The 15581-nt window shown below is 42.5% G+C and overlaps 1 protein-coding gene across 2 annotated transcripts in view; it reads right to left on the bottom strand.

Annotated features, from left to right (window-relative positions):
* Positions 12902 to 15581, bottom strand: part of RPRD1B (regulation of nuclear pre-mRNA domain containing 1B) — a 55774-nt gene continuing 53094 nt past the window's right edge. The window contains 1 exon segment of one of the 2 annotated variants that reach the window (NM_001319277.1): positions 12902 to 13061. In NM_001319277.1, the coding sequence (NP_001306206.1) occupies positions 12912 to 13061 (150 nt within the window). In that variant the 3' untranslated portion in view covers positions 12902 to 12911. 2 annotated transcript variants of the gene reach the window in all.

Genomic DNA, 15581 nt, shown 5'->3' with positions numbered 1-15581 from the left:
ATATTCGGTATATATGCCCATTTAAAAAAAAAGGGGGGGGGGTGTTCATTCTATAAAACTCTTAGAGGAAAACATAGGCAGAACACTCGATGACATAAATCAAAGCAAGACCCTCTATGATCCACCCCCTAGAGTAATGGAAATAAAAACAAAAGTAAACGAGTGGAACCTAATTAAACTTAAAAGCTTTTGCACAGCAAAGGAAACTACAAGCAAGGTGAAAAGACAGTCCTCAGAATGGGAGAAAATAATAGCAAATGAAACAACTGACAAAGGATTAATTTCCAAAATATACAAGCAGCTCGTTATAACTCAATACCAGAAAAACAAACCCAATCAAAAAGTGGGGAAAAGACCTAAACAGACCTTTCTCCGAAATAGACGGCTAACAAACACATGAAAAGATGTTCAACATAGCTCATTATTAGAGAAATGCAAATCAAAACTACAATGAGATATCACCTCACACTGGTCAGAATGGCCTCCATCAAAAAGTCTACAAACAATAAATGCTGGAGAGGGTGTGGAGAAAAGGGAACACTCTTGCACTGTTGGTGGGAATGTAAATTGATACAGCCACTATGGAAGATAGTATGGAGATTCCTTTAAAAACTAGGGATAAAACCACCATATTACCCAGCAATCCCACTCCTAGGCATATGACCTGGGGAAACCAAAATGGAAAAAGACACATGTATCCCATTGTTCATTGCAGCACTATTTACAATAGCTGGAACAAGGAAGCAACCTAGATGTCCATCGACAGATGAATGGAGAAAGAAGTTGTGGTACATATACACAATGAAATATTACTCAGCCATAAAAAGAAATGCGGTCCGTTCTAATGAGCTGGATGAACCTAGAGCCTATTATACACCAGTGAACTAAGTCAGAAAGAGAAAGATATATATCATATTCTAAAGCATATACGGAATCTAGAAAAATGGTACTGAAAAATTTATTTGCAGAACAGCAGTGAAGAAACAGATATAGAGAATAGACTTATGGACATGGAGAGAGGGGAGGAGAGAGTGAGATGTATGGAAAGAGTAACATAGAAACTTACATTACCATGTGTAGAATAGATAGCCAATGGGAATTTGCTATATGTCTCAGGTGGGGAGGGAGATGGGAGGGAGGTTCAAAACAGGGGGGATATATATATACCTATGGCTGATTCATGTTGGTGTTTGACAGGAAACAATAAAATTCTGTAAAGCAATTATCCTTCAATTAAAAATAAAGAAAATTTAAAATTATACATATATAAAGAAAAAAAAAGGCTTGTCTTTTTGATGTGAGTTTATTTTGATGCGAGTATTAACCCCCTTTGGCTATATGGTTCACACATAAGTTCTTCAACTCAGGCTTTTTTTTTTCTTTTAAACTTTTTATTTTATATTAGAATATAGCCAATTAACAACACTGTGATAGATTCAGGTGGACAGGCAAGGGCCTCAGTCATACATATACATATGTGCATTCTCCTCCAAACTCCCCTCCCATCTCGGCTGCCACATAACGCTGAGCAGAGTGCCCTGTGCTATACAGCAAGACCCTGTTGGTTATCCATTTTAAATATAGCACTGTGTACAGTCAATTCCTAACTCCCTAACTACCCCTTCCCCCCGATCCATCCCCCTGCCACCACAACCATAAGTACATTCTCCAAGTCTGTGAGTTTGTTGGTTTTGTAAATAAGTTCATTTGCACCATTTCTTTTTAGATTCCACATATAAGGGATGTCATACATGCTATTTCTCTTTCTCACTCACTTCACTCAGTGTGACACTCTCTAGGTCCATCCATGTTGCTGCAAATGGCATTACTTCGGTCTTTTTAATGATGAGTAATATCCTGTTGCATGTACGTACCACATCTTCTTTATCCACCCCTCTGTTGTTGGACATTTAGGCTGCTTCCAGGTCTTGGCTATTGTAAACAGTGCTACAGTGAACATTGGGGTGCATGTATCCTTTCAGACCCTGTTTTCCTCTAGATATATGCCCAGGAGTCTCCCACTCAAGTTTTTTAAAAATTTCCTCTTTGATTTCTTCGACAATCCATCATTTGCTTGCTTGTTTATTTATTTAGGCTGCACCACATGGTATGCGGAACTTCCCCAACCAGGGATCGAGCTAATGCCGCTACAGTGGGTGACCTACCCGAGGGTGTGGGTCCTGGTTACACCGCATCTCCACCCCTCCTGCCATCTTGCTGTGGTTCTCTATGTCTTTAGTTGTGGAGAACCTATTCTGCTAGCCTTCAAGTTGTTCTCATAGAGAGTTGCTCTCTAAATAGTTGTAATTTTGGTATGTCTGTGGGGGGAGCTGAGTTCAGGGTCCTCCTACTCCACCATCTTGGCCACACTATCCATTTTTGAGGGACGTTTTTGCTAAATACAGAATTATGGACTCCCCCCACCCCCGCTTCCAACACATTAAAGACGTCATGCCATTCCTTTCTGGCTTGCGTAGCTTATGCCGAGAGGTCTGCTGCTATTCTGGTATTAGTTCCTCGGTGTATTTTTTTTTTAATTTATTCATTCTCAGTGGTTTATCAGTTTGACTGTGATGTGCCTTAGGATGTAAGGTTTTTTTTTCATGTATTCTTTTTGAGGACTACTGAGTTTCTTGGGTCTATGCCTTTATCGTTTTCATCGTATTTGGAGAATGGTCATTATTTTTTCAAGTATGTTTTCTTTTTCTCTCTCTCATCTCCTTCTGCTATGTATTTTTGATACTTGGTATTGTTTCACAGCCTCTTCTGTTCATTCCTTTAAAAGCATTTTGTCTTTGTGCTTCATGTTGAATATCTATTTCTGGGCCTTCAATTTCACTGATATTTTCTTCTGTGTGATCACTTATGTCTGACTCTTTGTGACCCCCATGGACTGTAGCCCACCAGGCTCCACTATCCATGGAATTTTTGAGGCAAGAATACTGAAACAGGTTGTCATTTCCTACTCCAGGGTATCTTTCCGACCCAGGGATCAAACCCACATCTCCTGTGTTCCCTGCATTGGCAGGCGAATTCTTTACCACTAAGCCACCTGGGAAGCCCCCATTCTTCTGGGAGGGTCTAATTTCTTCTGCTGTCAATCCTATTCAGTTTATTTTAATTTCAGATATTTCATGTAACAGCTCCAAAATTTGACTTGGATTTTTTTTTTAAGTATATGCCCTATGCCTTTCCTCATTATGTTCATGCTTTCCTTTATGTATCCTTATGTATTTATAATATTATCTGTTAAGGTCTTTGTCAGCTAATCCTATCATCTATCTGTGTCATTCTGGATCTGTGGAATTATTTTTCTCCTGACTCTGATCATATGTTTCTAACGCTTTGCCTGGTGAATTTGTTTTGCACCAAACATAATAAATTTTACATTGTTGAGTGTTGGGTTTTGTTGTATTTCTTTAAACATGCTGGACTTTGTTCTGCCAAGCAGTTAAGTTGCTTGCAGATCAGTCTGAGGATTAATATTGAGCTTGTTTTGTGGCAGGCCAAAAGCAACCTTTACCCTAGGATTACTTGAGCCCCACTTCAAAGGCATGACCTTTGCAGGATTCTATCTAACACTGTGTGTTAGAATGTCTCTTCTCTGGCTGGCAGAAACTTCAACTATTCCCAGAACTATGGGAACCCTGGGAATTACTTGGCATGCAACTTTCTCTTTTTTCTTTCCCTGGTCACATGGAGTTTCAGCCCATGTCCTGATCAGAACTCACCTAGGGGTCCAGGAAACCCTGTGGGATTTTCTGAGCTCTATCTCTGTGCAGCTACCTTCTCTGTTATGCTGTTGTTCAGGTGTTCAGTCACTCAGCTGTGTCTGACTCTTTGTGACCCCATGGACTATAGCACGCCAGGCTTTCCCGTCCTTCACCATCTCCCGGAGCTTGCTCAAATTCATGTCCATCGAGTCAGTGATGCCATCCAATTATCTCATCCTCTGTCATCTCCTTCTCCTCCTGCCTTCAATCTTTCCCAACACTGGGGCCTGTTTCAACGAGTCGACTCTTTGCATCAGGTGGCCAAAGTATTGGAGCCTCAGCTTTAGCATCAGTCCTTCCAATGAATATTGGAATTTTAGGATGGACTGGTTTGATCTCCTTGCAGTCCAAGGGACTCTCAAGAGTCTTCTCCAACACCACAGTTCGAAAGCATCATTTCTTCAGCACTCAGCCTTCTTTATAGTCCAACTCACACATCCATATATGATTACTGGAAAAATCATAGCTTTGAGTATACAGATCTTTGTCAGCAAAGTGATGCTTCTGCTTTTTAATATGCTGTCTAGGTTTGTCATAGCTTTTCTTCCAAGGAGCAAGGGTCTTTTAATTTCATGGCAAAGGTCACCATCTATAGTGATTTTGGAGCCCAAGAAAATATCTCTGTTGCATATCCATGTAAATTTTAGCTGCCTCAGCCTTCCTGTACCCCTACCTCTGTCTCTTCAATTCAGTGATACAGTGGGTGTCAGTTTCCCCATCTCTGTGCTGAAGGTTGAAAGAAAAGTGAAGGTGAAAGTGAAGTCACTCAGTCGTGTCCAAATTTTGTGACCCCATGGACTATAGCCTACCAGGCTCCTCTGTCCATGGGACTTTCCAGGCAATAGTACTGGAGTAAGACGGCCATTTCCTTTTCCAGGGGATCTTCCCGACCCAGGGGTCAAACCCAGGTCTCTGGCATTGTAGACAGATGCTTTACCGTCTGAGCCACCCGGGAAGTGCTGAAGGTTGGAGGCATCCTAAATGAGCAAGATTGGTGATCACCTCTTGTGCATTTCCCGTCTCTCAGGGAGTCACAGCCTGTGCTTCCTGATGTCCAATGTCTAAAAACATTTGTTTTATGTATTTCATCTGCTTTTCTAGTTGTTTATGGTGAAAGGCAAATCCCACGCACTTAATCCTTCATGGGTGGACCTCAAAATCTCTACCCTAGTTGTTTTCACCATTGGTTTATACTTTAAAATATCATTTATTTAACAGATGGTGACTTCATTACAAGTTGTCAGAGACAGTTTAAGAAAATTGTGTTGGGAGTTAGTTCATGAATATTTTTGAGTTTTACAATTTTATCAGGAAGTCAGGCTCTGTGAAGATTTTGTGAAAAGTTGAACTAGGCAAAGATCTTCAAGGTTAACTCGAATTGATCAAGACACAATGCATTACTTAACCTTTAAATTTGTTTTCTTAAAGCGTTCAAGATCTTGACAGGGATGCCAAAACCATCCAAGGGAAAAAAATAATCTCTTTGGCAGATGGTACTGGGTGAGATAAATGGATATCCGCATGCAAGAATGAAGCTGAACTCTCACCTCACACCATACACAAAAATTAATTAAAAATGCAGCAGTGACTTAAATATAAGAGCTGAAAATATATAATTCTAGAAGAAAACATCTGTCTCAATATCCTGATGATTTTGTTTCTCTGGAAAACCCTAATATAGCAGTTCTCATCCACTACTGATGGAAATATACATGGTGCCACCACTGTGGAAAATCATTTGGTGGTTCTTCAATTAGTTAAAGAGTTGTCATATGACCCAGGAGTTCCACTCCAAAGTATATATCTAAAAGAATTGAAATTAGGTGTTCAAACAAAAATTTGTACAAGAATGTTCATGGCAACACTACCGACAATAGCCAAAAGGTAAAAAACAACTCAAAGGTTTGTTGACTGATAAATATTGATGAATACGTGGCATATCTATACAATATATTATTCAATCATAAAAAAAATAAAATTGTGATAAATGCTATAACATGAACGCTGAAAACACTATGCTGAATGGACAAAACCAGACACAAAGATCACACATTGTATAATTCTGTTTACATTGTAAGTATCCAGAATAGGGAATGTCATAAAGACAAGAAAGCAAACTAGTGGTTGCCAGGGGCTTGGCACAGGGTCTTCCCTTGTGGCTCAGCTGGTAAAGAATCCACCTGCAGTGTGGGAGACCTGGATTCGATCCCTGGGTTGGGAAGATCCCCTGAAGAAGGGAAAGGCTACCCACTCCAGTATTCTGGCCCGGAGAATTCCATGGACTATATAGTCCACGGAGTTGCAGAGAGTCAGACACGACTGAGCGACTTTCACTCACAGGGGCTTGGAATTAGGAGTGACTGCTTAATGACTATGGGGTTGCCTTTTGAGGGGTGAAGATATTCTAAAACTAAGCTGTGATGGTTGCACAATATCATGAATGTATTAAATACCAATGAACCATACACTTTTAAAATGGCTCAAATGGTTAATTTATATCATGTGCATTTTACTACAATTGAAAAATGTGTTCAAGTACACAGAGAAGGATAATTCTTGAAATTACTAATTAAACAAATTAAAGATATGGAAGTGAACTTTTTAAGTTAAAAAAAACAAAACCGTGAATGAAGAATTAGAGGTCGTAAAATAAATCATGTGTGTAACTGTAAGGAAATGGCAACCCACTTCAGTATTCTTGCCTGGAGAATCCCATGGACAGAGGAGCCTGGCGCGGGCCACACGTAGTCCATGGGTCACAAAGAGTCAGACATGACTTGGTGACTAAACAACCACCGTTACAATGAACAGGTAGGCTTGTAGAGAATCACAATCACAAAGCAACTTTATTTTTGTCTCCTACTCTCCCTTAATTCTAGAAGAAAACTCAGGCCTCTGCAACTTCTCTTCAGTCATCTCCAACTCTTTGTGACCTCATGGACTGCAGCATGCCAGACTTCCCTGCCTTTCACTATCTCCCGGAGTTTGCTCCACTTCCTTAGTGCATCTTAATATCATCCTGTAGTTACATTTGGGGCTTCCCAGGCGGTACAGTGGTAAAGAACCTGCCTGCCAATGCAGGAGACACAAGAGATGCCGGTTCGATTTCTGGGTTGGGAAGATCCCCTGGAGAAGGAAATGGCAACCCACTCCAGTATTCTTGCCTGGAAAATTCCATGGACAAAGGAGCCTGGCGGGCTACAGTTCCTGGGGTTGTAAAGAGTCAGACACAACTGAGCATGCATACACACACACAGTCACGCTTAAGGTGTATAAGAGTCTCAGTTCAGAAATTTAAATGTCCAATTCCGTTATAATCAAAATGGCTTATCACTTGAAGTTGAGGCTTCTCTAGGCCAGCTGCAGACTGGAAGACAGCATTAGGGAGGCGAAGTCTTGCTTGTGTATTAAGCTTTCTGACCCTTCCAGGGACAGGGCCGTGGGAGTGAGGAAATGAAGGCAAAGCAGGAACAAAATCCTGAGTTGAGGTGTTGTGGTAACTGGACACCGACCTGGCAAGTTTTAACTGTGTCTTCCTCCCATGGACTCCTCCAGCACCCCTCAGGGCGGCTTCTCCCTCCCAGTCCTGCCGTCTTCATGCCCAGAGACCCCTCAGGAGTGATGCCCACCCTGTGGCCCTGCTTTCTGCTCCTCTGTCCACACTGGTGACAGAGGTGAGCTGGAAGTTCGCCTCCCGGAGGAAACTCTTGCCTCTTGTTCAGGCTCTGAGATGACTGCGTGTCGGTTCCCTCACACGCACACAGCCTACATCCGGTCCTAGGGAGGTGTGCACGCACCCCCTTCCCCGCTCTGCCACATCCAGGCTCCAGGAGTGGAGGCCATACTCACCTCTGTCATCTGCTCCATCATCAAGGCACCCAGCCAGACACTGGTAGCTCATCCTTTAGATTTTTCCAGGCTGGGGTCTGTGTAGTCCACTGGATTGTCACCCTACGGGGACGCACATTAAGTTTCTACCCAGGCCCCCTTTCCTTGGCCTTGAGGTGAGGGGCAGCTGACCCCCACTATTCTCCCTGAGGAGACTCAAAACACACAAATGGCTCTCTCAAAGAAATTCACACCAAGAACTCTCCTCCTTCACCTCGAACTCTTCTTTTACACCTTCAGTGTGGGTTAGGGAATTTAAGAGGGCTTCAGGTTTTTGACTCTCTCCATTATAAATTCAGTGTATGGTATAGGTATGTAGTGTCTTCCAAAAGACATGTATTTTCACATCTTGTTAAACGCACATTTAAAAAACTACAACCATTATTGAATACGGTTAACAGCTACTGTTGAGCCCCTAATTTGTCCCAGACATGGTATTAGGCCCTATTTTACATCTCATTTAAAGTTGGAAGGACTGATGCTGAAGCTGAAGCTCCAATATTTTGGCCACCTGATGCAAAGAGCCAACTTATTAGAAAAGACCCTGGTGCTGGGAAAGACTAAGGCAAAAGGAAAGGGGGGCAGCAGGGGAGGAGATGGTTAGACAGCATTCCCAATGCAATGGACATGAGCCCAAGCAAGCTCCAGGAGACAGTGAAGGACAGGGAAACCTGGTGTGCTGCAACTCACGGGGTGTCAAAAGATCCAGACACGCCTTAGCGACTGAACAACATTTAAAGTTATTAATGGTTTAAATTCACTGAACGTTATTAATAGTTATAATTAACTTGATTTATCAGTTTCATGAGTTCCCATAGATAACTGGCATTAAAAAATCTAGAGTAAGGTGGTATTAATAAGACTCTCAGTAGGAAGAAATATTTTTAAACCCTAGTTGCAGAACTGTAGATCTGGAAATGATGGCAAAAGTTATCCAACCTCACTCACTGCCCTTAAGCAGCTGAGGTCCCGAGAGGCTGAGGGATGTGCCCAAGGTCATCAGAGTGACAGGAGATTGGAAGATAGGGACTGTCATTTGCTGCAGCTCTTGTTTGTGAAAAGTATTAGATACATTCTGATGCATACTGCTAATTTTAATATTTACCAAACCAATGGTAGAAATGACTTCTTAATGCAAAATAACTATTTCAGAGTCTTAAAAAATTGAACAATCTGGGCTTTCAACACGAGATAAAGCTGTGAGAATCCTAATCTACTGTACAGGAGAATAATGGATTCTTAATTGAATCTGTGCCTCAGAGTGGAAGAATGATTTTTAAATGGAAAATCTCACAGAGGTGGTGATGAGAAATGAGTTTAGCTAGATGAATGATCTCAAGAGAAACTAAGACAGCAAAGCCAGGATAGAGAGTGGCTTTTTCTTAAAGATTTCAAATAAACCAAATACAGGCAGTTTGTACCCAGATAGTGAACTACTATGCTTACTCTCATCTTCCTAGTCTTGTCACTGTCTCATGTTCTGACCTCTATTGAGTACAGTACCCCAGGGTTTCATAGATATTTCTTAAAAAATAAGTATATATGGTATGATGATATTATTACTCTATTTATCAAGTACTGTTGGCAATCCAGGACATGCCATTCAGCATTCTCAGACTTCAGCCCTGCGTTCATTTACTGAAACATAACAAATCAAATGCTTCAGGGCTGGCAGGGCGTCTAGAAATAATTTCATCCAATACGCTTCAAAGTTGGGAAAACTGAGGCCCAGAGAGAAAAGTAACTTGCCAGGAAGGTCACACAGTTAATGGCTCTCATCACAAATGTAAAGCAGTTTGACAGATTCATGAACTCCTGGGTAGTTCCACCCTCAGCTCTGAGGACCTTGGAGTCACATTTTGTAGCCTGAAGTGCTAATTAAACCTGAGGAATTATGGACTTACTATTTATAGGTAGGAGTGAAGACATTAACTAGGCCATGAAACCTGGGGACACAGAAGGAGATTGTTTCCTGAGATGCACATATTACATCCAGCCTTTATATTTTAAGGAAGAACTTGATTAATGCCACAGTCTCAACTTTCCAACTCTGATCTTCATCTTGACTTGCTACATATGTAGCCCTGAAGGACCATGACTGCAGCAGTTTTTTGCATCGTGAGATAAACATATAACTGTACTTCTGATAAATGCTGCTCTCACCAATAACAAAGGTTAAAACCATCCTTCTAAAAGTATCAATTGCTTCAAAGGACTATACTTCAAACCATTTTTTCAATATTTTGAATTTTAACTGGTAATAGTCAATATGCTCTCATGAATTTGAAAGTGAAAAGGAACCCACATAAAAATATTTTTTTATCTCCCATGTTTCTTTTTACTGTTCAGAGTGGCTTTCACTGTACTGCCAACATCAAATCTCTCTTAGGAGGCCTCGTGGTGTGAACAAAAGCACTGAAATCAAAGAACTTCCAAGTTTTAATCTGTCAGAGACTGTGGTACTAGGGAAAGAGTCATGTGACCTCCCCATCAGTCCCATTTCTGTACAATGAGGATAAAACTCTGGAGGTACCTCTCTTGGATACTGTGTAGACTGGCTAATTAAAGCTAACTGACCCCCTGGAAAGAACCATAAAATTCAATGTAAGAGCTGAGTATTTATGGGCCACTAACAGTCAGAAAAACTCCTGAGACAGGATCCTGTGCAGACAGTACAATCTCTATTGGTGATTACTAATTACCCACTGATTACAAAGAAAGCTTTGAGGGTTCCCTAAGAGGGAAGGGAAAAGAAACATTGTACAATGTCATTCAACAACACCATCTTTATTCAAAAATATATATCTATGAGACATTTCAGAATATACTGCTACCGCCAATGGCAGCCTATACTTCTAAATAAAGTCCTAAATTAATATACAAATTTAAGCTTTAAAAATATTCTTTAAGAAAAAAAAAACAAAACAAAGGAAGATTGAAGACTTTCTGAGGAACATGACCTAAAGGAAAGGTCTTGGAGGCTGATGGATGTCCTAAGTGTAGGAAAACACAAAACAAACCCCCCACCCCCACCCCACCTGGTCACCTCATACATACAAGGAGAAAGGGTCATTTAAATTAAACAAATGAAGTAAAAAGTACACTTGGGGAGGATGTGGGAGAATTGAGTTAAAAAACAAAAGTATTTCATTGGGGAAAAAAAAAAAAACAGGACTAACCTCCTTATAGGAAGTCTACTAGTAACAGGTGTTAAGAGGCCAACACATTCATTTACATAATTGCTACAGTTTCATCTCTTGCTCTTGCTGTAATAATTACGCACCAATCTCTAGTCAAAGACTCAATCAGATAAAACACAGCAGTGGGCAAAATCCATTATGTTATATAACATTTTCATCTAGCTGATGAGAGCAAATGCCTTCTCCACCTTTTTGGTTGGTTTGTGGCTGCTAAGATTCTGCTTCCTTGGTGAAAGCAGAGTATGCCCATGGCAATCTGTTTAGAAGCAGCTCGCCTGCAAGACCGCAGCAGCACACTACATGGGGAGGGGCTCATATGCAGATACAGCAAAGGCTGGAATTTATTTTGCAATTGTGATAAAGTCATTTACTGCCCTATGGCCTCTGGGAGAAACACTTTACAGACAGACCCATTAATTTAATAATGACAGGACGACAGGCAGTGTTGATATGTAACCAACACACAGTCCGTATTCAATCTGAAAAATAGCTTAAATGCTACGAGGTTCTACAGAGTTAAACTGCATACCTGCTGCGACTTTTCCTTGTTTTCGCTTCATGGCAGGCAGGAGAGCTTCCTGAAGGGAAGCCTGTTACACTTCTAAAAGCAGACATCACCATGCTCTAACACGTTGAACATGTAGAATCACATGTAATTGTTTTTTTTGGTAATCCTGAAAAGAGCAACTCAAAATGATGGAAATCCTGAAGCCCCCTCCAAGGAATTCCTTTTATAGCTTTTGGATTTCAGCCTCCGGGCTCTAATTCCTATTACACTATTAGGGCGAATTGTTTTCTGCCCTTTCCAATGTCAAAAATCAGCCTGCCAAATGAGAATGATTTACAGACAGCAGGCCTAGCCTTTACTAAAAGTAAGATAAAAATCCTAACTACATCATACAGTCATAATGTCAGCTGGCATGATAATGGAATTAAGACCCCCCAATTAATATCCCTCACTTTCCCCCTTCCCGAGATGGGTTATTCAGCGACACCTGACACAAAGCACTCCTCCTCCTAGGGGCAGAGACATGTACAGTGGTGTGAACTGAAGGACAGACAAGCATGCAGAGTGTTGGGTGTGCAGGGGAGAGCTTCAAGTTTAGTCACCATGCGGTGGACGTGCGCCCACACAGTGCATTAATTGGTAGTGTGTGCCCTATTCTCCCAAAGGGGTCAAAGCGACAGCAGAACCTGGACTCCCAGAAAGCCTTCAGTTTCAGGGGCCCACTGTGCTATTTCTAATAACTGACTCAAACTTTCACAATGTGGGGCAAGGATAATGTTTCTAGAAACGTGCTCCTGAACAGAGAGGGTGGGACCCTTGATCAGAGCAGCCTGGGAAGGTTGATAGGAACCTTGAGCAAATACCTTATTTTTGATTCACGCTTGTGATCCCCGTGAGTCTGTCTCGGAACTGTGGCTTGATGTCCCAGGTCAGCTTTGAATCTTTACTGCTAGATTCTCTAGTATGCTCACAGAACACGTGCACCTAACCTCTGGCAACACATTGCCAGAAGTCACAACAAGGGAGAATCTGAGATTTGGCAAACTCTTCATGGCGAAGACGCTCAAACAGTTGTGCCTCCAGCCTCTGGGGTGGATGGCAGCCAGGAAAGCCAACGATTCCAGACCCGAGACCCTTGGCAGAAGCCTGCCCTGAACCTGAACAAGCCCAGCTCGAAAAGGAGCAACTGCTTTCATGACACAATGTCGTCATGAGGGACAAGATTCTTCTACACATGATTTTCATAACTTCTTAGGTGTACAAGAGAGGGCTAAAAGGGGAAAACCAAGGGGCATGGAAACATGAAGTGAGTTTGTATTCTTTCCAAGTATACATTGAAACTGGATTCCATTTGCCACTGTTCTCAATTGTGCTCGACAGAGGAGAGGCCGGAGAGGGAGGAGATTCAGTCTGTGGTTCTTTCTTGAGGATGGGGGCCGACTGAATGAGGGACAGAACCAGGGGCTTCCAGGTTATTTCCAACCATGACATGCCCTCTTCTTTCTGCTGGTACAGATGGGAATCTGGGGCATGACACCTGCCCTAGTCAGTTGAAAACAGGTCACCGGCAGAGGGCAGGGGGGCCAAGCCCCCTGTGACGTTGGGCAGCAACGAGAGGTCTGGCAAGCTCTGAATGTGGGACTTGAGTTCCTTGCGGACCTGGGTTACCCGAGCAAGCTTCTGTTTATATTCCTGAGGAGACAAAGAGTTATGTTAAGGACAAAGAGAAAACAAGCTTCTGTTTATATTCCTGAGGAGACAATGCAGTTACGTTAAGGAGCTGATACAGATACTCTCAGCCTCCTAGTGTGTGTGCTCCTGACCAGAAAGCCCCTCACACATTCAGCTAGGCTACCAGGCTCAGGTTTTCAAATGCTCAAAAGCAAGACTTTACACAAAAAACGAAAGCTCTAGAGTTTGATATTGGCGATAGTGAATTAAATGGTATTTAACTGAGTGCTTGAGATCTGGAAGTAAAAAGTGATGTTTTGTATTTGTAGTGTCTTTGGTGCTTATCTATTTCAAAATACTTCGTAAGATAAAATAATGCTTGAGCTTTACAATTATTCTGAAGGCTCCACCTAGACATGACTAGGAAAACCACTCTAGAGCTAACTGTATTTTCTATGTTAAACTTAGATTAACCCAGAGTTAGCATCTTCATAGACAGGGACTTCAGAAGCTCAAAATTCCCACCGCCACCACCTGGTTCAGGACTTCCTTGTTCCACACGTAGGCACTGTAGCAAGGCCCTGCTGAGGCCTTCTAGCAGTCACCCCTAAACAGGCCCCTGGACTTATCTTTCAGAAGCCCAGCTTTCATCAAGTCCCTCCTCTGATAAAGGGAAGCATGGTGCCACACCATCTCCATGACTGATCTGAGTGCAAGGTCTTCTAAAATTAGCTCCTGCCCACATGCTGCACGGGCCAGAGCCTGCACTGGCCGTTTGTTCAGGATCCCCCTAAGCCTGAAGGGCTCTCTTTCTTCTCCTGGTCTCGGCAAGGTCCTGACTCTGCTCCTTCGCCAACTGCTGAGTCCCGCATCTCTAGGAAAATCTTTCCTCCTCGTCCAGTACACTGGTCCCCATCTCCGCTGGCTTCCTGGGCGCCGCGCCCCTAATGGACTGCTCTTAGGTGCTCTCTCCACATGTCAGAGTTCTGCGTTCCTCTAAAATACGACTTCCTTGATGACAGGAACTGAATATACTCTTCTCTTTCCTCAGCTCCCAGGTAAAAGGTCTTGGGTAACAACTCTAGGCCAGAGGACGCCTGTGGTTTATGGCTCCTTTGGGGCTCGACTTTTTTCTTTTTTCACCCTCTTCGGTGTTTCTGCAAAGACAAGGAAGCTCCTGAGACTGGGCCCTTGCTGACTAAAGCCTCTCCTACAGGAACATAACAGAGCACTGGGCTGAGACACAAAGCCCTGGGCTTAGTCCTGGCTCCGACTCCCAAGTTCCAGTGTGACTGTGGAGGTGTTCCCTCCTTTCCTCCATCCTTCTTTATCTGAAAATGGGGGAAGTGGAGCACCCATAAGGTTTTTCTTCATGTTCTAGATTCCTTCATACCAGATACCTTCCATATACTTCGAGAGGCAAAAGGTTTGAAGAAGAGTGATAAGATAGGAAATAGGTTAAAAAAAAGAACACTTAGCTGAAGTTGTAAAGACAAATTCCAAGCAAGGAGTGGGAGAGGGAAGTGGGGAAATGAGCAGGGAGGCTCTGCCCCCAAGTGACTGCTGGCTGTCAGCCTTCCCCCTGAAGTGAGAGCTGCTCACACAAGTCCTCAAACAGAGTCAAGGGACAAGTAAAGAAAGGAGGCTCTTCTGCTAGCCCCTTCCTTTCCTCTGTAGACTTTACACAACTAAAATAATGACTTCTGTAAACTATTCCTAGTGACTCCCCCAACAAACCAGTAAGCATCCGAAGGCAAGGACCAAACCCAACTGCCTCCCCAGCATCCACCATGCCCAGCAGTGCCCCGCAAACAGTAACTATCTACACAGCTGCCTAATGAATTAACAATATATAAAAGATAGGATTATGTAACAGTAAGCACCTTTCATTCTTGAACCAAAAAACTGATTTCAAATCTGAGGATCTATTAATAAAATGTCAAAGTTCTCTGCTCTTCCTTCTACAAACAGTTTTCTCCTTTGTTTTTACAGATGTCACAGGAAGCTAACAGAGGAGACCTATTCTCTATTGCTGGACACGGATTCATTTCTTGAACTTCTCCTGAATTCTAGGTACAAAAAGAGTAATAGTTACACCTTGCTCCCTGTGACCATCCTCTGACCAAAGCTGACACATGAAAGCCATCTCAACTCAGAGCCATCCAGAGCAGTCAGAGAGTACTTCAGTTGAAGGAGGAATTCCTCAAGGACAGTCTGAAATCACCGAGTCTCTGGAGAGCTGACCTAGGATCAGAATCCAAGGTTCGGTACTCTCGGGTGATCCTCAGACTAATTTAACAAGTCCACCTGAGATCAAAAGGTGGTTGATTAGATTAACACTCCCACACCACCTTAAATTCAAACAACTCGCATCTTAAAAAAAAAAAAAACTCATTTGTTCCTCTTTAGGAGTACAAGAGGTGGGAGGGTATCTCTTCATGTTTCAGTTCAGTCGCTCAGTAGTGTCCGAGTCTGAGACCCCATGAATCACAGCAAGCCAGGCCTCCCTGTCCATCACCAACTCCCGGAGTTCACTCAGAC

Source organism: Capra hircus, chromosome 13, assembly GCF_001704415.2.
Source record: "Capra hircus breed San Clemente chromosome 13, ASM170441v1, whole genome shotgun sequence".
NCBI lineage: Eukaryota > Metazoa > Chordata > Mammalia > Artiodactyla > Bovidae > Capra > Capra hircus.
Note: the sequence above shows the minus strand (reverse complement) of the source record. Positions and strands in the feature narration are given on the sequence as shown.